Source organism: Argopecten irradians, chromosome 7 (assembly GCF_041381155.1).
Source record: "Argopecten irradians isolate NY chromosome 7, Ai_NY, whole genome shotgun sequence".
In the NCBI taxonomy this organism is placed as follows: Eukaryota; Metazoa; Mollusca; class Bivalvia; order Pectinida; family Pectinidae; genus Argopecten; species Argopecten irradians.
Genome location: NC_091140.1, coordinates 24,676,976 through 24,702,726, shown reverse-complemented (window position 1 = coordinate 24,702,726; position 25,751 = coordinate 24,676,976). Strand labels below are relative to the sequence as shown.

Here is a 25,751-nt window from a genome sequence, read left to right as displayed (position 1 = left end):
GGTGATTGAAAGGGTCTCATATATATCTTTGATGGCAAAGACTGCAAGAAAGGAGGGAGGAGTGTAGCAGGATTGGACTGGGTCGATCATCGGTGACCAGGTAGCTCATTTGGTAGAACACTAGCTCAGCGAGTGTTCCGAGGGTCCCAGGTTCGAATCTTGGTCTGTCCGCAACATTTTCTCCTTTCCTGTTACATATATTTTCTCTGATGAAGTCATTGACAGCAGTTAGTATATATCATATGTGTCAGTTACCTGTAGACAAAATAAAAGGAGTCTTACCGGTTTTGAAGCGATATAGTTGAGGGCATCCTTCACATGGTCATGCAGTGATCTAAAATCACAATCCTCCAATCCTTTTGTATCAACATCCTGAAACAAGAATCAATCACTTAGAACTCTTCATTCAAAGATAACACCATTAAATCTATATCTCATTTGTTTGTAAGGCTAACGCTACTATCGCTTACGATTTAACTACTGCAATAAGTATATAATAGTTAAACCAAGGAAAATACTATTGTGATAGTTCAGCTATTGCAGACTACAATTACAATAGTTTTGCGGTAGTATTATATTCTGGATTCTATTAAATTCCAGTCGGTTGATGAATTAGCCGCCATGTTGTACATCTGGTGCCGTGTTGGTTTAAAGTTACTTCCCTTTGCTTGCTAGCATCAGTAGCCACTCAAACATAACGTACTGATGATCGTAATGGAGAACAATGTCAATGTGTGTTTCTGATTTATTGTGACTGGTAGTCTGTTGTCCTATCAAATCACTGGGAGTACTTCATTTTAGTCCAAGTTACAGAAAAATATATGACTATTGAAACTTTCGAAAGCTTGGTATACTTTCGGCAATTGCTATCGACTTGTTGAATTTGCCATCAATTGATCAAGTTAAAAGGCATACAATTGCAATATATCGATATTATGATATGTTGCAGCCGTATTTGTTCAAGCCCAAAATATAAAGAATTTTAAAACACTTTGTTTGTTTTAAATTTTAAGTTCCTGATTGTTGAGAACAATAGAAACTGTGAAAATCCATTTAAATAGTGTACTATAGCCTTTCTATTTCATTCTGCAAATCATGTTAATAGCAAAACTTTTATCAATAGAGACCAAGGTTAATTTAAGGACCGAAATCTTTTCTGCACTAGGCCATTCCATAGACTGTATTCAACCAGATAAGCTTTTATGTCCCTATAAGCGCCCCTCTCCCTTTTGAGGCCTCAATTTCAATTACCTGGGCATAAATAAAGACCATAACTATCAAAACTGTATAGGTTTGCACTTTGCTTTGCAATAATTTTGTCTTATCAAACAACTTTCCATTTTTCAATTTTTAAACGCCCTGGGTACTTATTGGGTTGAATATATATGGTACATCATTTTTATGACAATGTTTGGTGTGCATGCAATTTTGATAACCAGTGTATCATCTTTTCAATCCTAATAATTACCTTGGTAATTGACCGTAAAATATTAAATGAAGGAAAATGTATACAGTACAAAATCAATTTTCCTTCAAACATCCCAAAACTGTGTTAAATTTCTTCATCAATCATAAGTAGCAGCTGTTGTAGATTTCTGTCTGTAACATTAAACTGAAGGTAAATATCCGTCAAACTCATAAACTATTTGTAGGCGAAGTAGCTATATTTACCACACTAAACTGATATTAGAATTCAGACTTCCAAACACAAGGTCAATATTTGATTGACAGTGAATATAAGCATGACGCACCTATCTTTAACCCCATGCTGAAGAGTTTACCAAAAAAATTTACGTAACGATGTGAAAGGTTCCACCTGAAGTAAATACTCGACAGAAGTATATACCTGTAGTGTTCTAGCATGCATGAGCAGTCGATCCTGCAATTATTACATACACATGTAACATGAATAGAACCAACCAATTCTCGAATGGTACCTTAAATTAGATTTTGTTTTCCAACTACCAGTATTTCATGAGGACACACCAAAATTTATGATAGGAGGGTCAAACAGTAGTTATGGCTGGACAAAACAACCAAGCTACCTGCTATATATTTATACAGCCTCTAATCTGCAAAGTGACAGAGAGGTCAGATGGAGAGTTTGTGATATGATAAGAATGCTGGCCTTGGGATGACCACCTCTTTCACCCACAGCTGCTCGATAGAGTTTGCACTGGAGTGGATGAGTGCTCTAATATAAATAGACCCTGGCTACTTCTCAGATGAAAAACTTGGTTTGTTTAATCTTATATTAACAGCCAAGACAAGGTAATATAAAAGGACAATTCATGTTATAAGGTTGAAAACTGGAATGTTTGGAGAAAAACCAACGAAAAGTGGACAGAACCTGGCAACTGCCCCACTCACAACCCAGAGGTGGAGGGTTTGTGATGATGTGTCGGGACATCTTAACCACTCTCAGCCACCGCGGCCCCCACAGATGAAGGGTTTGTGATGATGTGTCAGGACATCCTAACCACTCTAAGCCACCCACCGTGGCCCCCACAAATGAAGGGTTTGTGGTGATGTGTCGGGACATCTTAACCACTCTCACCCACCGTGGCCCCCACAAATGAAGGGTTTGTGGTGATGTGTCGGGACATCTTAACCACTCTCAGCCACCACGGCCCCCACAGATGAAGGGTTTGTGGTGATGTGTCGGGATATCTTAACCACTCTCAGCTACCATGGCCCCCACAGATGGAGGGATTTTGGTGATGTGTCGGGATATCTTAACCACTCTCAGCCACCGCGGCCCCCACAGATGGATGGTTTATGGTGATGTGTCGGGATATCTTAACCACTCCCAGCCACCATGGCCCCAACAGATGGAGGGATTTTGGTGATGTGTCGGGATATCTTAACCACTCTCAGCCACGGCGGCCCCCACAGATGAAGGGTTTGTGGTGATGTGTCTGGACATCTTTATTATCCACTCTCAGCCACCGCGGCCCCCACAGATGAAGGGTTTGTGATGATGTGTCAGGATATCTTAACCACTCTTGGCCACCGCGCCCCCCACAAATGAAGGGTTTGTGATGATGTGTCGGGACATCTTAACCACTCTCAGCCCCCTCAAATGAAAAAAGGCCCCCTTACATTGATTAATTTGTATTTTCGTTTTCTGCAATAGGATAGGGTTAACAGGTAAAGGAAAATTCTTATCAAAAACTTGATTCACCTGGTACTGATGCTGGCTAATTACATTCATCCTCAGATTTACGACTTTAGAACCAATTATTTACATTGATAAGATTGGAAGACAACATGTCCGTGCTATCAGTATGATTGGAGAAAGAAAATAACTTAATTTATATCAAACCAGATGAAGTTCTAGTAATCAAATTGAAAGGTAACATGTAATGTGGTGTTGTAGACATAAATCTAATTAAACCTCCTCAAACTGACATTAGAAGTGTGATGTGCTGATCATTCCTACATTATCAATGTCTGCCTGCAGTGACTGCATCATTTCAAGGTTTATTCATATTTACACAATACTAACACTTTAACTTGATAACATGATAAACAAAGTGAAATTCAGGAATCTATCATTTGTTAAGCAATTTATCTTTCAGTATATTTAATCATCCCAAAAACTATGCAACTAATTAGAGAGATAACTAGGAAATGTAATCATGTTTCAATTGTGAACACGGTTGATGGTTTTCTAGTTTATTGATGTTTTAGATATAAGGAACCAAAAACATTTGCTGTTACGTAGATGGTACACACACTATTTTTAATGGACACTACATTGTTTATGGGGACATTAAACATACATTTATTCACACTACAAAATAAACTTGAACATACCTGAAATGGTATAAAATTTGATTCACATATATGCAATTAAAAACAATTAAGAAATGGATCTATTGATTATTAGTTCACCTCGATCTGCATTAACATACATCTTGTAAGGTCAATGACCTAGCAACATGGGCTTCCAAAAATTTGCACATCACATTCCATTCAAGTGATGAAAGTTAAATTACTACCACCACATTTTTTTTATAAGTCAATGTTGACATATTATGGCATTAAAATTAATATCACAATATAAGTTACACACAATCATGATACTCAAACAATACTAACCATTTCACTCTGGATGTAAGTTCAATTCTGCTGAACAAATTACTTCATAAGCAAAAATCATACATGAAATAACTGTAAAATGAGGTATAACATTATATCAAGGTTCATTTTTCTACAAAATATGAACAAAACTGAATCTTTTATAGCAAATACATATAACTTTAGTCTACATATAAAGATATGACAAAATAATTCAATTTTGCTAGTTACGAGCATTTTCATTGGCTTAAAAATTTACTTTATCACCACATAAAGGAAAAAATGGCCTCGCCGTTTGTAACGTTGCTTCTGATTGGCTGAGATGACGGTGTAATGATTTCAAATATAGACAAAAGAGTCCCAAAATGAATTTTGAATATTGAAGAGATTATCTATAGTAAACTGAATTATAAGGATTAATTTGAATAGATTTTTTATGTTATGGAGATATAACACAAAAATCTTAGTGTAATCTCATCATAAACCGCTTCGCGGTTTATTTAGAGTACACTCAGATTTTTGTGTTATATCTCCATAACATAAAAAATCTATTAAAGTTAATCCTTAAAGATATAATACAATTAACCCTTAGTGACATCCACCTCTGTATAAAGACATATAACAAAAGATAGTATAATTAACCTGCCTTAGTGACCACCTCTGTATAAAGACAAATGACAAAAGATAGTACAATAAACCTGCCTTAGTGACCACCTCTGTATAAAGACAAATGACAAAAGATAGTACAATAAACCTGCCTTAGTGACCACCTCTGTATAAAGACATATAACAAAAGATAGTATAATAAACCTGCCTTAGTGACCACCTCTGTATAAAGACAAATGACAAAAGATAGTACAATAAACCCTTAGTGACGCCCACCTCTGTATAAAGACATATAACAAAAGATAGTACAATAAACCTGCCTTAGTGACCACCTCTGTATAAAGACATATAACAAAAGATAGTACAATTAACCCTTAGTGACCACCTCAGTATAAAGACAAATGACAAAAGATAGTACAATAAACCCTTAGTGACCACCTCAGTATAAAGACAAATGACAAAAGATAGTACAATAAACCCTTAGTGACCACCTCTGTATAAAGACATATGACAAAAGATAGTACAATAAACCTGCCTTAGTGACCACCTCTGTATAAAGACAAATGACAAAAGATAGTACAATAAACCTGCCTTAGTGACCACCTCTGTATAAAGACATATGACAAAAGATAGTACAATAAACCTGCCTTAATGACCACCTCTGTATAAAGACAAATGACAAAAGATAGTACAATAAACCTGCCTTAGTGACCACCTCTGTATAAAGACATATGACAAAAGATAGTACAATAAACCCTTAGTGACCCACCTCTGTATAAAGACATATGACAAAAGATAGTACAATAAACCCCTTAGTGACGTCCACCTCTGTATAAAGACATATGGCAAAAGATAGTACAATAAACCTGCCTTAGTGACCACCTCTGTATAAAGACCACTTTGATTAATGATAAAACAACTCTCTTTGAGTCCCATTAGGCTAATGATACCAATAAAAAGACCACTATTTTTTTCCAATGTCCCTTTGGCAGTCAAGACAAACTTGAAAGACTAAAACAATTCACAAAAAGATAAATATTCATACATACCATACTTGGGTAAATCCAAAATGAATATGCTGACACAATAAAAATAGATCTAAAGTCTAAACTAAAAGTTATAGCTGTGTTGCTGGAATTACTTCCAACTGCTGGGCATATATACCTGCAAGGCCTACAAGGAACACATGTCTCGAAAGTCTCAGTGAGTAACTGATGAATCTGTTACAATAACTCAAGTGGAAAATCTACCACCACTGACTTGAGTGGGTGATTACGTAAGCAAGGTACAATGTACACAAACCTGGTACATAGCACTTAACTAATTATACCGATTTATATAAAATAAAAGCTAGTAACTTGTAAACCAGTAAACACAATCCTATAAGGTATATGGCACCTTTAAGTAATTTCAAGCATGGCACCTTTGAATAAAACAAACTAAAAGTGAAAAGATTGCATAACTGACCATTGACCACAAGCATTTTACATATGACCATTGACCACCAATGTTAGCCCTAAGCTTCTCCAATAAATTCTAATCCACATTAACCTGTTCTTTTTAACTATACATAAAATCTTAAGGAGAGACAACAATTTTGGGACATAGAATTGTGGCGCAACTATTGCACATATACAGATTAAGTTTAAGTAGATTAAAGCATTGGCGCCCCTCAATTGCCAATCAAAATCAAAGTTTACAAATATAAACAGTTGCATTTTTAATTCTTCTTGCAATTTAGGCTAGGCTATACATGTATTAATTGGGACTTGCAAACAATAAGGAACTCTCTTAATAAAATTGCATTTAATGCAATTATGTCTGCCCAATTAAAGTGCATTATATTTTATTATAGCTTATACATTAATATTTAAATTTGATTACGTTCAGATTCAGAGCTCATTTTGTGAGCATAGATGTAGTACAATGAAATTCATATCTGATCTAGCTAATAACTCAACTCTACAACTAAAGTACAGGTGCTGTGATTGATAAGTTGATAATAACCAATTCATTAATTATTACACTTACTGACATTGCAAATGTCCTGAATCTGAATTCAATGAAGATTTAGAATCTACATATTATAATGATGAGAGTTAGGTACTTCACCACTTACCATAGCCATTTTATCAGATCCAGTCCCGAATGACACACTCTTTGATAGAGCACTAATAATTTATGCATAAGGCCGGTGATTTAATCACTCCAATTCAACATGTTGGGACAATACATAGCTAGGGATAAGTTGGATAAGTGTAACTGACACCAACTAGACACCGAAGTGGAGTACATTTAGAAATATATAGCCACACATAATCTCAAATAGTTAACAGTGCACCCTACACTTCATGAAAAGTGGAGCTATTTTCTTGTTGACTTTTCACTTGAACCCATTAATCTGGCAGTGGTCTTGTGAAAGGTCTGTCAATACTGGCCTTTGGTCCTCAAACAGTGCAAGAATTGACAGCTTCCATACACTGTATACAAATCAATCATGTTCTATTAGCAATTCTTTCGCAATTCCTTTTCCAAACAAATTGGGTTATGAATATGTATTGCCATATTTGCAATGTACAATATATATTATATACCTGGCACGAGGTTAAATTTGAAGGTAAATTGATGTCATATATGAAATATATCATATTTCAATAAAACTATATTTTCTCCTATTCAAGCTAAAGAAAATTGAGATAACATGAATATGATCACCAAAATGTGGATTGTCATGTGTTTTTATTTAATCACAATAAAATGTTTAATTTCGATGGTTATAGATTAGTTTAAACAATCTAGCATTTGGCTACTTGTTCATTGGCCTCCAGGGCTTAAAACATCGTCTGACGTATTTTTAAGTTCCAAGCTCTTTGAATTTAATTTCAATCTCAGATCATAAACCGTATTCGACCCAATAAGCGCCAAGGGCGCTTAAAAAATTGATAAAAATGAAAACTAAGGTGCTAATAAGTCGAAATTATTGCAAATCTATATCGTTTTATGTAAATTTGGTCCTTATTTATGCATGGGCAATTGAAATTGGGGCCTCAAAAAGGGGAGAGGCGCTTATAGGGACATGGGCGCTTATTGGGTCGAATACAATGTTTCAGAGCTATACGAGAAATCAGATATTAATTCTGTATCAATTTGTTCGGCCCAACCTTGAATGTATATTGATCATTTAGCATGGTCACATATATAACCTTGGTAATATATTATGTATCCCTTTCACCGAGGGTATTGAAACAAGATGATGATTATTAATCATGATTATCAAAGTATATAAACTCTGAAGCATACCAGAACTGTGATCATGTTACAAACAAACAGATCACTTAAACATCCATGTGAATCTAAATCAATAACAAATGACACATCCCTGGTGTGTATTAGCTAGGGGTATGATGATAACATTATGAGAAGGTGTTTATAAGCCTATTGTGATCACAATGACAATTTACACTCGGGTGACTCAACTAATAAACAGCTGTGCTACATGCATATCAGGTGTATTTATTTATCCTAGCTGATAAATATCAATAATACGTAATTATCTGTCCTGTATATAAAGACCCAATATAGGCAATTTGGTTAAAGTTTCCTTTGAACAACCATGCATGGTTGTACATCCCTTACACTCAAGATTTCATTCAGAACAATTCATACAAGTTAATCTTTTGCTCAAGAACAAGTTACAGCAGCAGTCAGAAATTCACTCAACATGGATTTTTTTTTGAAAAATTTCTTCAATCTTCAAAATGCCATTATTTAATTAATCAAGACATACACTAAGTGATAATTATCCGAAAACCACATTTATTGGTGATTAGTGCTAAACTATAACAAGAATCTCCAAGGGCTTTGAAAACCACATTTATTGGTGATTTGTGCTAAACTATAACAAGAATCTCCAAGGGCTTTAACAGTCATCTCACAATGCAACCTTGGCACTATATCTGAATAGGAAAAGATTAAAATATATATTCCAAGATGGTGACTTTGACATCCATCTTGGATTTTGGAAAGACAGTGCAATGTGTTTTCAGTGGTCTCAGATAACAACACTTCTTGTAGGTATAGCCTTTATGTACATTCAAACAGATTTTCAGAACTGAAGCTGAAGAACTTAAAAATGTGTTTTTCATGATGGAGGCTTGGGCGACCATAATGGATATTGACCAAAAATATTACAAACACTTACTTGGCCAAGTCCATGTCAGCATCATTTCAAGCAAATTTCAGCCAAATCACAGCTGTGGCAGCCATCTTGGATTTCAGATCCACCCGAAAAATAACTGAACACTTTGTCTGGACAATATATATGTTACGATCATTTCAGGCAAGTTTCAGCTAAATCGCAGTGGTAGAAGGTTAAAATGTGTTTTCAAGATGGCGGCTGTGGTGGCCATCTTGTAATTTGGATTGACCCAAAAATAAGAACACCAGGTCGGAACCATGTAAAGATGATATGGGCAAGTTTCAGCTAAATCCCACTGCCAGTACTTGAGAAGAAGTTTAAAATGTGAAAATCAAGTTTACTGACAGCGGACGTCAGACAGCAGTCGACGATCATTATTCTAGCCTATGAAAGTCTCATTCTTACGACAAGTTATATATAATTATAATATGTGAAACCATGATTTTGATATTATATTGGTATTAAATTTTGCGATTTTGGATGGACTTGCAAATTTAGCAAAAATTAAAAACCCAGAGAATATTAGCAACTATATTACATAGTCTTTCTTAGCTTATCTACACTCTTGTATTTATTAATTATTTTTAATTTGGACATTGTAAATCAGATGTAATATGGCAAAATAAGTATCATGAGCAGAAATATCATCTCAGTAACACAAAACAACTGTTTGCTGGGGAGAACAAAAAAGAATGAACTCTAGATCTGAAGTCTTGTTTAAATCAACGAAGTAAAAATGTAATGATCGAGATCTGCATTAAACCAAAGGTATAATCTAGTCTCATTAAATCAGAATTATCATAACTTGTTAATTAAGTGTTGACTAAGTAATAATTGGCTAGCTTTGGATTCAGGTGTATAACTACATGTATTTTATTCCTGGCAATCAAACCAGGTAAGAATTAACTGTGACCGATCAATAGTGCTAAACACCTTTACACCCTGTAGTATTGGTTTTACATAAATCCGATCTACAGCTTGGCTCTGCTACTCATACACTGTTCCTGATCAAAGGTTTAGGTGACACAAGAACTAAGGACAGACAGATTGTAGACCAACATCAATATAATCCTACCTTGAACAATTTGATTTCCGCATCATTATAGCCACATAATACAATCGTGTCACTCTGATGCGAAATTGATGTCACAGACATGAAATCACAGGATATAACTCCCATCACTCAATGAAGAGAACAGAAATCTATAATCCAATCATTTATCAAACACTCACAGGAAACGCATTTCCATACAATTGAATAGATCAAATGAGAACACAAGTTAATTGCAATGGTTAGCCGTATAGGTCTACAATCATTACACTTTGAAATTTTCTATTTTAACTATTTAACCCTCGATCATGATTTACGTACTATTGCACAAGCATCATGTATATTGGGAAAAAATAATAGAAAAATTGTTTTGTATTTTATTTTTGTAATTCAGGTAATATATACTGTAAAAACATGTGTCTCAGCTATAGTTTCCACTGGGGCATAAATGGCATCCTTTTCAGATAACATGTGGTCCCTAAAATTAAAGACTCTAAATATTTTGAATGGACTTAAAGAAAGTGGGGTGGCCACACCTTTTCATTCTTCATATCAAGCTAAAATGAAAATATATGATACAAGTGGACAGGAATTTGGATTGAAAGGCATTACTGTATATCTGCAGTATGTGTACCTTAATTATATTTTACGGCAGCGTAGCATAAAATTGACTACATGATATTCCACAAGATGGTTCAATAACTTTTTTTTCCACCAGCAATGTATAATTTTAAAACAGTTTAAATCGGGATAAAATTTAATCTGCCTTTGAAGAGTTGGGTTTTTTTTCTCTTAGGAACAAGTGAAAGTCCTCCCATATATATACATACACATACATGTGTATGTATTATGCCATAGTACTTATGGATCTTAATGAGTGTAATTTTCGATCATTTCATAATAAGATTTTATATATTATATGAAGCAAATGAAGTCTTTATGCTTTAACACTAGAGAACTTATATGAAATTCAGTGTTTGCGCTGGGTGTTCCATAAATCGGGTCCTTCTCCAATAAAATGGGGTCCCCTATTGTAAATCGAATGGATTTTCAGAAAAAAGCGGGGTCCTTCTAAAATTTTTTGCTTAAAAATTCTATGGGGATGTTGTAAATGAAATCCCTGCTAAAATGAACACTTTAAGATACTGCAGTTTATTACATATACATAAAACTATACACCACCTACTAGTACACAACAGCACATACATTTCAACACAGGTATGTTAATTAATTGTGTAACAAAAATTCATGATCCGCTTGTTTATATGTACTGACTAATAAAATCTGTTACCTGTAAGTGATCAAGATCGGGTTATATCAATCGAGGGCTAATATTATGTAACATATAATCCCAAGAGAGGTGTTAGTCCGAGCTTGAGATAACCGATCTCGATCACTTACTGGTAATAGATTTTCTTCCTGCACCTGTAAGATATGATATAAACATCTATAAACGCGTTCAGTGTAAAATGATCCCATCTTGGACCTCTTGGTTCAAAGCCGACAGACCATTTCATCTGTGCTTTGAATTTAGTCATTCCGCGTAAAACTATAGGTCAGTTATAAATGTCAAAGACAAACGATGATCAATCGGTACATACTGTTTTAATAATAAAAAACAACAACCAAGCAATGCATGATAAATGACTGAATGTACATATTTCTAATAATATTGATTGTCTTAAAACATATCTATCATCAGCAGGCTAATTAAGTATGTGACATCAGCGATTCGAGAGTTTGACGTTATATTACATCTGCAGACTTTTACATGAATGGCGTAAAATTCCGGTAAAAATTGTGTAAAGGTACTATACAGTTCAGACGAAAAATCTAGCACAAGGTATCATGTGAGATTTAATTCCTTGTTCGTGCTAGGTGCCAGAAAATTATTTCCAGCCAACGAAAAACACCCATATGTTTTATTAAACTTATATAGTGACATATGCAGAAATATAATATACAATTATGGCATTTTAATGAGGTGAATGTATGTTTTTATTGACCAAAGAAAAATTATCGACCGAGGACGTAGTTCGAAGTCGATAATTTTTCTTTAGTCAATAAAAACATGCATCGACCGAATTCAAAATGCTACAATTGTTTTATTATTTGAATTGGTTTTTCTTTACAAGCAATTAATAAAAAGACATACAACAATCTAGTGTATACATCTGCATTTGTATTTCAGGATTTATTACCAGAAATTGAATGAGTAAAGGTAAATATCAAAATGATCATACCAATGATCACGACACAGTGAATGAATGGAAGTGTATTGTATAATCGCTAGTTGCTTTTTGTATTGTCACTTGTGAGTATCGAAGCAGGATGAATGAAAACAGGCATGGTATACAGGTCAGTAAAGCACAAAATATGGTTATTGTTCGTAACTACAAATACATTAAACACTATAGACGTCCTCATAACATGCATGTATATTAACAAATTCATGAACATGATTTTGAAAATAATTTTAGCAGTATATAAGAATCGAAGTGCAATCGCTGAATTTTGATCAAAACTGTGATGTGTTTTCGGAGGACAATGCGTCTCCCCCCGTTTTTCCTGAAACATATCTCATAATTGTAACTTGTATGAGTATATAGTTTGATTAACTACTTATTTACAATTTCTTTATTCAACATCATTCGTAATTAGAAAGCCGCTAAAACATATATATCTTAAACAAGAGGCCCAAGGGCCTTAACGGTCATCTGACTACCTTGGCAATAGCTGTATAGGAAATTAATTAGATATGGTGTCATGGTTAAAAAATAAAAACACTTGGTCATGACCATGTAAGGATCATTTAATGCAAGTTTCAGTCAAACTGCATGGGTAGAACTTCAAGAAGTTCAAAATGTGTTTTCAAGATGGCATCTTGGTTTTCGGATCAACCCGCCAAATAACAACACTTTTTGTTTTCAAGATAGCATCTTGGTTTTCGGATCAACCCGCCAAATAACAACACTTTGTTGGGACAATGTCAGTATCCTTAAAATCATTCAGACAAGTTCCAGCATAAGTTCAAACTATATTTTCAAGATGGCAGGAGTGGTGTCCATCTTGGATTTCAGATCAACATAAGATATAAAAACAGTTGGTCATGACCATGACAAGGATCATTTCATGCAAGTATCAGCTAAATCACACTGGCAGAATTTGAGAAGAAGTTCAAAATTCAAGATTTTAGAATATTTGACCCCCCTGACCTTGATAGTTGGTCAAGGTCATTCATTTCAATGACTTTGGTAACCCTTCATCCCAGCATGGCACAGGCCAAATATGAGTACTCTGGGCCTAATGGTTATTGAGAAGAAGTTGTTGAAAGATTTTAGCCTATTTGGCCACTGTGACCTTGAAAGTAGGTCAAGGTCATTAATTTTCACAACATTGGTAGCCCTTCATCCCTTTTGTTTTTGTTTGTTTGTTTGAGGTTTATGGCCCATCGACAACTAAGGTCATTTAGGGCCAAACTACAAGTCATGCATTATTATCAGGATAAAAGATCAGGGTAAGAAAAGGCAACAATCTAAATATAAGTACTCTGAGCCTTATGGTTATTGAGAAGAAGTCGTTCAAAGATTTCAGCCTGGGACCATATAATTCACAATTTTGGTTGACCTTTGGCTATGGAACACTATCCATTGTTTCATTTGTCATAGCAAGTGACCGAGTACCGCTATACAGAATCGCAACTACGAAATTTAAAAAATATTATACACTATATACTATACCGTTCATACTACAGTTTTCCTATTAATCCTGATTTCGAGATACATGTACAGTAAAAGATGGCGAATACATCATCATACTGTAGTTTTCATAATTCTCAATGTCCGAAAAACGACGTGTATAGCTTATATTACTGTCTAAATAAAAGCACCACCCTTACGTGTATCATGTATTTGTAGCTCCGATGTTGTTTAAAATGTTTCACTTCTCATCAAGACTTAATCGGCAGAGAGGCAAACCCGTCTATCTATCATATGCTGTGCTTGACGAAAATGTGTTACCAACAAAACTGGCATCTTAGAAGCGCTTAATTTATCAACGTTATAATGCATGTCGCATTCAAACGCTTAAATGACTACGACGCTTGATACACTGAATCATGAAATCCCTATTTATTTATAGACAGATTGGTAAATCAACTTTTTTCAATCAACTTTTATCAGTCAATCAATTGTTTTATAGGAGGTCCCGTTGGGTACTGACGTTCAATGAGATTGGCGGAAAAACCAAGAAAAATAATAACATTGGATATATGGCTTAATATATTTCAAGACACCGACCCTCGTCCATGTATACTGTATTCGCTGTAATAAGCGCCAAGGGAGCTTAAATAATTGTAAGAAAATGGGGATGCATATATATATATATATATATATTTATACCTTATACATTATTTCCATATAAAAAAAAAATTCCATAATGAAGTATTTGTCAACAGCTTCAGACATGCAGAAATGTGGACCTCAACAGTACAATATGCACTCAATCATGACTTCTGTTCTGTACATCACATCTACTGGTTGGGACCCAGTACAATTCGTAGCTTGTTTCAATAAGCTAGGTATACAATCATATTGCATTGGATAAATAGAACACATGCGATTATAGCTTAATTAGTATAATCTCACAATAAATGCAATTAAGGTTTATATTTGCATGTACTTGACATTGATCGAAAGCTGAATTGACTTTAAGTCTAAGTTCTAACACCAAAATAAACCTTCAATGTATAGTATACATACTGGCTGGCGACATATTATTGTGAAAAAATGCCGATTTTTCTCTATTTTTTTCTAAACGTATTTAAATTTAGATTTTTAGAGTTGTAAGTAATCTTTGGTTCACAACACTTCAAATGAATAAGCTGTAAGTGAATTTATATAATATTTTACAATAAACACAGCCCTTTGGAAAAAGTCAGTCAAATAGGTGTTCGTGTCATTTTACTGAACATATTATCGTGATTTTTTTCAAAAAAATATGAAAAATAGAAAATAGTTACGTGTGATGGAATAAATTAAATTTGGTATCAACATAAAGATAAACATTTGAACTATTTTTAAAAAATTAATTGATGTAAAAACTGCGTTGCAAAAGAGAGAAATCGTGTATTGTTTATGAAATGTCCAATCGTTAGATTACGCTGACAAGGGAAATGAAGAGGTCGCCATTTACTGGTCTATTTCTGGTAAAATGACAAAAATTTCTCTCATGTTTGTATAGATTATTAGCATTCTGAATAAATTTTAAAGATATTTGAATGATTTCTGGTGGTGATTAATTCTGTAAACAATAAAATAACAAATCAAATCGGCTTTGTTTATTACCTTGTATTTTGTCGTCTGGTCAAAAGAGCTTGAGTGACCCCGATCAGCGTTCTTTTCTAAGATTGAATTACCTCCCTTACAACTTTCGTTTTTTGAACGCTATTGTCTATCATCAGAGGAAGCAGACGATATATAAATCGGAACTATTATCTAATAATAAAGCCGATATCATGCACCCCCCCTGACTAATGTAGTACTTGTGAGGTAAGATTTACTGAAATTTGGTATTTTTATGTTAAAAATTAAATTTTCTTCTAAATTTGACAAATATTGTTGGTAATTTTGGTAAGTGTCATCTTTCTAAACACAAAATCGTTTAAAAATCGCATTCGGTATGCCACACCAATCAAAATCACGATAATATGTTCTTCACGATAATATGTCGCCAGCCCGTATATATATATATTACTGTTTGAATTACTTTTTTGTCCCATATTTACCATTTGAAGTAATTCATATCCTACAGACTTACGTTTGATGGGATCCTGTGTAATCTGGAAAATCCTGTTGATATTACTTCTTTGACCCCTATATATAACTTACATAACAATAGTAGTAGCTTTAACCATGTATTCTCTACAGCATTGTATTACACATTAGACATGCGCTGTCACTTTGTCAAGTTTTGATCATTATCTTGCCAACTTCCCCAGTAGAAGCATCAATGACAACATGTAACCGAGTTAATATTAATATGGGCCAAATTATAATTAATGGGCCTTACATTATATTTTGGGTAGGCCTAATTCGTGAAGTACAAAGTTATTGAATGAAATCATCTGCTCAGCATGCACTTAACCTCTTGTCACAATACCCATAGGCCTATACAATTTGTATGCAACTGCAAACATGGGACGTCGTGCTGCGAGGGCGAGTGTGAAACCTTCTACCCGAATGACATGCTTATCAACAGTGTCAACAAGCTAGTCTTGTTATCAATGACATTGTTGACATTCTGAGCGAAGCAATCAACTTTTAAATCAACTCAACTGACGTTTACCTGTCAATGATAGTTACCTTTTCTAACAGTTCAGATTTACCGCTTCCAGCATCACCATTCTTTTTGCAATTCGCGTCTACCAAAAATCGGTGTGGGTTCCGATAGAACAGGAAACTTGAAACTAGGACATGATTGAAAACAATCACCATTTTCAGTTCATGTGTATGCTCTCCTTCCTTCCAAAATGAATTGTCAATCAAGAATTAATCTATACATCGGAAACGATCCACGTATTATTCCGTGTCATGATCAACCATCAGTGCACACCTCGATCTGTTTACAAAAGTTTCTGCGTCTGCAGCAAAGGCGTTTCAACTGCCGCCTGTTGCCAAGGGGAGAGAACTCTAATGAAACACCACTCCGGTGATCAAGACCTCACGATCACGGTCAACGTAATCGGATTTTTAAAGAACACTCGTTCATAGCCTTTCTGGCTATGAACTCACACTAATAATCATGTTGTATTAGTTCATTTAGGAACACTCACACAATTCTTAAAATAATGGACTCTACTAAATTTGCTCACGATTAACAAGATCGAGGTTAACAGATGGAATCCATTCATATCTCTACCAGAAAATTACTAAACTGGAAGGTGAGCTTTAAGCTGTACATGTCGATACATCTTCGGTCAGTTTTCGTTGGAACATTACCTAAAAGCCAGGTCAATTTTGTATGTACATGTACGTCCTCGGTCGAGAGTAAAATATGTCTAGGCCTACTATACATTTTAATCTTATCTAAAGTCACTGTGTGTACATTCTATAAAAAAGTATGAATATATCATTAAAATGTTATATTCCACAAGTACTGTAGCATGTTCACAATTTACCGTTTTCATACATGTATAGTTCAAAATATTTACAATGATAATGTAATACATTTATTTTTATACATTCATAATATATAATAAATCAGCATCAGTTACATTCACACACACACACACACACACACACACACACACATATATATATATATAGATCTAGTACTACAAATGCGATACAGATTGGATCAGAAAATCGGGATTTTCAATTATACAAAAATAATATCAAGTGATCAATATATATATGCATACATATGTGCTGTATATTCACTATTCTTTTTTTAATGTACAATTGAAATATAGTTAGACTAAATTGTATGCCTGATTTCCATCTGATATAGATTCTACATGTACACTGTAGATGTATGTAATCTCTTTAACCGACGAAAAAAAAAATGAAAAAAAAAAAATGAAAAACAATCGGCAGTATTTTTAACAAGCACATTGTGTAATCCTCTTTATTTTCTGCTAATGTTAACCCTTCACCGTCCCAGGGTTGGGGTAATTAAAAATGTAATTGTAATTAATTGCAATTAATTACATTTTTTCAAGTAATTGAAAGTAATTTGTAATTAAGAAATATTGCAATTACATGTAATTGTAATTCATTACATTCTAAAAATGTGTAATTGACAATTACATTTCAATTACTTTTCAATTACATAATACATATTTACTAATGTCTAATACCAAGATTAAAGATGCTCCACCGCCGACAGAGCATAAATGATATTCATTATTTGAACAATAATTGGTGTTTAATCGTGTATATATATGCCTAATTAACACAAAAAATAACATAAAATAATTTATTTCGCCTTTGGTGCATGCGCAATCATTACTTCATTCCATATAAGATACAGTGCCACGGAATTTTTTCGGGATGCAATTAATTATTTTTCGTATATTTAACTTTAAGTAAAATTAGAAGCTCAAACTTTTCAATGGTGGTAATAGTGTAAAGTAAGTAACTTTTGTAACTGAAGAAAAATACTAAATCGTCTGCTCCTGTTTTTGATAGTGAAAAAATACCATTTGTCGGCGGTGGAGCATCTTTAATTAATGACATATATTTGGCTATATAGAAATTTAAACAATTAAGTAACACATGTGAGGCAGTGACCATACCATTTGTCGGCGGTGGAGCATCTTTAATTAATGACATATATTTGGCTATATAGAAATTTAAACAATTAAGTAACACATGTGAGGCAGTGACCATAGTATACACTACACTTGTACCTCTTTTTACCTGTATTTACCCCTCAGGCAATATACAGGTGTGAGGTGTGAACACATAGCCTGTGATTACAACTCACAAAGGTCTTGCTTATATAACATCTGTTGATCACTAATTAGCATATCTAATGAAGGCAAAAGTATAGATGATAGCTCATATTAGTCTTCACCGCCCCCTGCCAAGAAAATTGAAACAGAAGTCTTTTTCAGTTTTCTTCCCATTACACCCCCACGAAAGAGACACCACAAGAGCGATAAAATAGTTATTGTTTATTGCGCGTTCTTGTTAAATCATTTGTCAAATATAACGATACTATACAATGTCGTCACGTCGACAATACAATGTCGTCACGTCGACAATACAATGACGTCACGACTTTTAAACATAACCATTTGTTCGTGGACTAATTTACGCAGGAAAAAAGCTACACCATGCAAGAATACCCACAGGAATCTTTTTAGCATGATTTTTACCGATTTTTTTTAATCTAGAGTCCTAAAACGCCTTAAATGGTCTTAGGGCACTCTGGTGGGTCTATAATTATATAATCTGTAATTAATTCCTGTGAGAATAGCCAATATATGTTTTAGGAAGAGTATAATCGTACTGAATGTCCTAACTGGTAGACTCAGGAATAGGACGTATAAATATATACTGGTGAATTTTCCAACGAAAGTATTCATCGTAAATTTAATTGTAATAAATATATAAGAAACATAGCATAGACAGATAGAATATAAACGTACTTATTTCGGCATCATCAAATTTTAGTGTTAACACTATTTGATTGGATCATTTAACACAAATTCATCGGATAACAGATTCAATTTGATTAATAATGCACACATATTTTATAGTTATTTTATAATAGAAGATTTTTTTATTGGGGTATTGGAATATGTATATGTATACAACATCAAGTCAGTTGAAACTTCATAGGCTACCCATGTCTCTGTTATGTGTATACACGAAAAAGATACCCACACAGTACATGTACATGTATACATACACATACATGCGTATGTGGGAAATTCCGATCTGTTACTAATCCAGTCTAGCCTGCTGGTCAGTGTGCCACGGACATTGGCCTGTGATCGTTATTCATGTAGGTCAAACGCCCAACGTCTTCAGCCTCATTTCACATATATAGTACCAGGAGTCGCATGATAATCACTGTACCTTCATAATCCTGCACTTATTAACATATTATCTCAGCTCTTCCTTCTAGATGCTAATGTGTGGTTGGTCAGTACAGTGTAGTATTTATAAACCCTTTCGACTCTGTCGGATTTTGAAAGTATTTTATTACAACTTTTACTACAAACTTCGTATATGTATGATAATTTGCAATTCAACAAGTCAACATTCTTTCAGGAGTGTTCGTGCTTCGTTGATCATGCATTCACCAATTATCAATGTATAAACATGACTCCAAATCATGTCAATCACGAATTTTAAGTTTTTAAAAGTAAAATTTTTACACAGTGGATCTTATGAGACTATTTCATGTACAATATAATACCGTTTGTAGTCCTCTACTTTATCTTATATATTTCTTCAATAGATACGCAATTTCATTCTCAGAAATTTGTATAAAAAATATTCTCGAAAAGGAGAGTACATTTATTGGTCTTACCACGTACTAAACAGGTAAATGTACCCTATCACCCATGGCCGGTATATATACATATTACCTATACAATGCGAAGCTCTTTTTATTGTATATATACACTTTTATATTTTAGGATTCTAAACTCACACCATATATATACATTTAATGCATCCAAATTTAAAATGAAATTGCAATCTCAAAATAACTGATATACAATGTACGTACCATCCCCTGTATTCGTTTTGGCCAGGTCTTCCAAGAACACCACAAATTGCACTTAAAGTAACCAGAATAAAACACTAAGACATTTAGGTCTCTGATCCAGCCCGTAACTTATATATATAGCAGAGATGTCCCAGAATTTGAAAGTTTCCAATTTCGACCAATAATGCCTGACGTCGGCTACCCCGAGGGATGGTATCATTGTATGGTGTAATGCCTGAATTGACGTCACTAGCAGGCTGGCTGGCTGGTCGAGGTATAGGAGATTTCAGAAAAGATGGCGATGACGTCACACAAAGGTACATCCGGGCGCTCAAAGGTACAACTCCTATATCTGTACACATAAACATTGAGGGAACACAGCCGCTTGCGATGTTTGTTTACATTTTATTGTAATAAATAGTACGGCAATCCGAGAACTATTGCGTTATTTACATTTCGAAAAGTGTAAATAAAAATATTTTACAATAATTTACAATTTTAAACATATGGTATTCATATATTTTACTCTGTTTATACTCCATTTTCGACCGCCACGAGAAAACACGGTCGCCATTACGTATAAACATTGTCAGATATATTGCAAATATCAACTTGAAATTACAAATTAAATTCAAAGTCCCCAAAAATATAATTAAAAGCAATTACTGTTTTCGAAGGTTTTCTTGATAAAACACCTTACGATGTGTGATTAGTACAAAATTAAACATTTGCTTTTGTAGATTACCCCCAAGCCCACGGCAGCTATTACAGTACAACCGAGAACCGTCCGTTTTCAGTGTCATAAAATTACGTATTCTGGTTAATATTTTTGTCATCAATTTTGGGATTTAGTTTATAAAATACAAATGAGTCAGTTTGTAGGTTCATTATATCATATTTTTAAACAAAACTTTGAGTATTTAGGATTCTCGAAGCCGTGCGCAATGTATCCTGGTCGGCATTTACGTACAGTACTACGATCTGTAATTTATATCAATTTAAATGAAGTCTACCTAATATGTATTCAAATTATATAAAATTAATACCATTTCAATTGGAAACTTAACACAGCAGTCCATGGCATAAAAGCGGCTGAAAAGGAAATATCAAAAATGAAATATGCAGCATGAAAACTGAACGATTTCACCATATATTATTTTTCGAGATCGGCAGCCATACGTGTACGTGTAACTAGTTGATACAAGGGCATTCCATTAAAACAACATGTACATATTAAATAACGAAATATATATATCTTAAACAAGTACCTTTTGAGATAAAAGTGTTGGTAATCATTCATATGATTTATTTCCCCAACAATGCTTTGGCCTGCGGTGATCTACCAGCGATGAAGCCATACACGAGCGGCTGTGGTCTGGTCAGGTGGTTCACGTTTTGTTTATATCATATTGTGTTGTGAACAGCATTTTCATTTTTAACAGAAACATGATACATTGAAATAAATCATTTATTCATAAACACTTTTTTCACAACCTCAATTTATACGTATGAACAAAATCGGGTACGTGTGATGGCCCGGCAGCGCTTCGATAGGTGGCTTCGACACTAAATCTACACTTGTTATATTTAGCAATAAACAAATGAAAATATAAAAATGTTAACATCCGTAACCTGTGAAACAATAAGACCCATTTCAAAATCAGAATTTGCAAGTATGAAAGTGTAAACTTTTGTCAAAGTATCGATTATGAAGCAGGGATGTACGTATCTGTTATTGTTTTCATCAGTCGCCATACTGTGTTTGTACCTTTGAGGACCCGGATGTAAACTTTCTGTGACGTCACGCCATCTTTTCTGAAACACAAATTAGGGGTTATCTCGGGGACAATCAGGGAAAGTATATATATACCAGTTTGTAATGATAGCAAGATATAGTATGTGTACTGTGTACCTTTGCTAAAATATTTGTAAACACTGATGTTTATAAGATATTTTAAAATATTTGTGTACGTCGCGTAACAATAGATATACTAGGGACATACTTGTACATATATACATTGTATAATATAATAATTAATTCAGAGTAATTTGACGAATTTGGTGAGCTTTAAACTTGTAATAAATCCTTACAATTTAGAATTTTGATCAATAATGCTTATTCTTATTATAGTGATCAGATAGGAAAGAGAGATAATTTGTTGAAGTTATAAGGTCGCAATAATTTTGATTTTTTTTTGTAGAATATTAAAACCATCTTCAAAGAATTGTTTATTAACGTACTATACGGAAATTGGAAATTTGGAAAGTTACACAGAGTATATAGAAGATATCTAACTAAAACAAGAACTTATAGGAAGGGAAAAATAATGTTCTTGTTAAACTGTAAACAATGTTGACCAGGCGTTATAAATTAGAGTTAATTATGACGCGCTAAAATACAAATTATGATTAAAACAAAGAAGTTAGAAATATTGCATAAGATTAGTCATATTTACCTTGTACCATAGTTATCACGTGTGTATGTGATTTACGTGCGAGGATCGAGTCATCTCAGACTAACTTTGAAAAATCGTCGAAATTGACGCAGATTGGTGAGTACAGTGACGTCATGAGTGTGTCGATTCATATTAATTATGTTCAAATATTCCCGAGTAAAGTTACAGAATTGTTAAAAATAGACAAATATCGACATACGGTACCAAACGGAAGCAAATACAGACATCTTAAAATGTTAAAATAGGAACATGAAAATATACAGAAGATAAGGTAATATTCACAAATTACTACAAAACATTACGTAATTACGTTTGGTAAAAAGTGCAATATAGTACATCTGACTGCATTCTGCACAGCACATAAACGTACAAAAATGTACTCATTAAGTACATATGTACAAACGCCATTGTTTAAAGTAGATAAACAACAACACAAACAATTTCTATGACAATTAAGAATGTTTAAACGATCAATTAACAGTTGTTGATTATGATTACACATGTAAGTGTAAATGGGTCATTGGGATATGTCTGTTAGAGTGTGCTAGTGACATAATGAACAGCTGTTTATAAGGCCATGAAAGGATCCTATTACTAGGCCTTTAATTCACTTTATAGGCCACTGACCTAGTTTGTACTGTGATGGATCACATTGTCATATCAATAGACCTGCCTGACGTCATTCATCGACGTAACAACCCAATTCTTACTGTAAACCCTTACACCAACATATAGAGTCATTACACGCTAGTATACATGTATGTTGATCTTGTACCGTCTATATAATATTTCCAGGGGCTTGATGGAGTCAACATTTGTGAAATTATTCACTAACATAATGAAATTGTTTTCTTAACCAGATGAACATATACGTTTCTCTAGAGGCGCACTACCTTTCCGAAATGGTTCTTAATTTTAAAACAGGGAGGTAAAACGAGATTGATAATTTTGTAGAGACTCAAAATGTAGTAGCTTACCGTTAAAACTACACTTACCATCACCTCCCGAAGAATGTAATTAAAATGCATCAAATGTTAGTTTTCATAATGCGGGTCGTCTTTTGTTTCCCACCGTCGTCCTAATCTACTGCACGTTAAAGTAATGCACATACTGCACCAGACAGCGAAATTAATTTTCACCGATAACACGTTTGGTGCTGTAACCTCATCTTCATCGTCGGTTAGGCCATCGATATATATCATATACATCATATATATATATATATATAAAAATAACTATAAACGTTTTAGTTTGACTTGGAAACACCTACTTTGTACCAATGATATACGTCTACTTTATATTTAGCATGTACTTATATAATAATCATTGGATGTGCATATCTATAGATTTAATTCGGTTATTGGCCGAACATTTTACGGCCTGATTCTAGGAATAGACTTATGCATATTCATAAAAAACAAGCCGATACTGTTTTAAATGTATATAACAGCATTTCATTGTTATATGTATATACTGTATCATTCCGTATGTATTGTGTAAACTGTGAGACATCCCAATATATACCTACTGTACATGATAAACACATAATATTTGATGAAGGCCTATAACGTATGTTGTTGACGACTTGCTAAATTCTTTTCGTTATGTATGTTGCGCCCCTTGGCAGAGTGAATAACTTAGCAATTACACATAAACATTCGTATTATAAATTAACAACAGCTAAGGTTATATAAGTTCTCAGATGATATAGGGTCCTGTAAACTTGTATGGTGGCCGGGTTTGGCCAAGGTTTACAAATGATATAGGGTCCTGTACTTGTATGGTGGCCGAGGTTGGCCAAGGTTCACAAAAGATATAGGGTCATGTAAACATGTATGGTCGCCGAGTTTGGCCAAGGTTCACAAATTATATAGGGTCATGTAAACATGTATGGTCGCCGAGTTTTGCCAAGGTTCAAAAATGATATAGGGTTTTGTAAACTTGTATGGTGGCCGAGTTTGGCCAAGGTTCACGATGAGATAGGGTCCTCTAGTCTAAACTGTATGGTGGCCAAGTTTGTTCAAGATTCAAAAATGAAATAGGGGCCTCTAAACTCGTATAGTGGCCGATTTTGGCCGAGGTTCACAAAGGATATAGGATCATGTAAGCTTGTATGGTCGCCGAGTTTGGCCAAGTTTCAACATTATATAGGGTCCTGTAAACTTGTATGGTGGCCGTGTTTGGCCGAAGTTCACAAATGATAAAAGGTCATGTAAATTTGTGTGGTAGCCAAGTTTGGCCAAGGTTCACAGATGAGATAGGGTCCTCTAAACTTGTATGGTGGCCAAGTTTGGCCAAGGTTCACAAAAGATATAGGGTCCTCTAAACTTGTATAGTGACCAAGTTTGGCCAATGTTTACAAATGATATAAGGTCCTGTAAACTTGTATAGTGGCCAAGTTTGGCCAATGTTTGCAAATGATATAGCGTCCTGTAAACGTGTATGGTTGCCGAGTTTGGCCAAGGTTCACAAAGGATATAGGGTCCTGTAAACTTGTATGGTGGCCAAGTTTGGCCAAGGTTCACAAATGATATAGGGTCCTGTAAACGTGTATGGTGGCCAAGTTTGGCCAAGGTTCACAAAGGATATAGGGTCCTGTAAACTTGTATGGTGGCCGTGTTTGACCAAGGTTCACAAAGGATATAGGGTCCTGTAAACTTGTATGGTTGCCGAGTTTGGCCAAGGTTCACAAAGGATAAAGGGTCCTGTAAACTTGTATGGTGGCCAAGTTTGGACAAGGTTCACAAATGATATAGGGTCCTGTAAACGTGTATGGTGGCCGTGTTTGGCCGAGGTTCACAAAGGATATAGGGTCCTGTAAATTTGTATGGTAGCCGTGTTTGACCAAGGTTCACAAATGATATAGGGTCCTGTAAACTTGTATGGTGGCCAAGTTTGGCCAAGGTTCACAAAGGATATAGGGTCCTGTAAACTTGTATGGTGGCCGTGTTTGACCAAGGTTCACAAAGAACGAAATGAATTTAATAAAAAAAAAATGCATTAAATATCTATGTATGTATATATGTTTCTGATTTCAAGAACCAACATAACGAAAAGAAAATGTTTTAAATGTATTCATAGTTCAATACACGTAGATATCATAGACATAAATTAGGAGGGGAGTAAAAAATGG

At 34.4% G+C, this 25,751-nt stretch overlaps 1 protein-coding gene across 4 annotated transcripts in view; it reads right to left on the bottom strand.

Moving 5' to 3' along the window:
* LOC138327951 (cGMP-dependent 3',5'-cyclic phosphodiesterase-like) overlaps positions 1–20,352 on the bottom strand; it is a 115,369-nt gene extending 95,017 nt beyond the window's left edge. For 2 of the 4 annotated variants that reach the window (XM_069274454.1, XM_069274456.1), the window contains exons 1-2: positions 16,301–16,629; positions 283–372 (exon numbers count right to left, since the gene is read on the bottom strand). In XM_069274454.1, coding sequence (XP_069130555.1) covers positions 283–372; positions 16,301–16,432 — 222 coding nt within the window. In that variant the 5' untranslated portion in view covers positions 16,433–16,629. Of the gene's footprint in view, positions 1–282; positions 373–16,300; positions 16,631–20,183 lie in introns of those variants that run through there. The other 2 variants (XM_069274458.1, XM_069274457.1) reach the window with 2 other exon arrangements.
* Between the last annotated feature and the right edge of the window lie 5,399 nt (positions 20,353–25,751).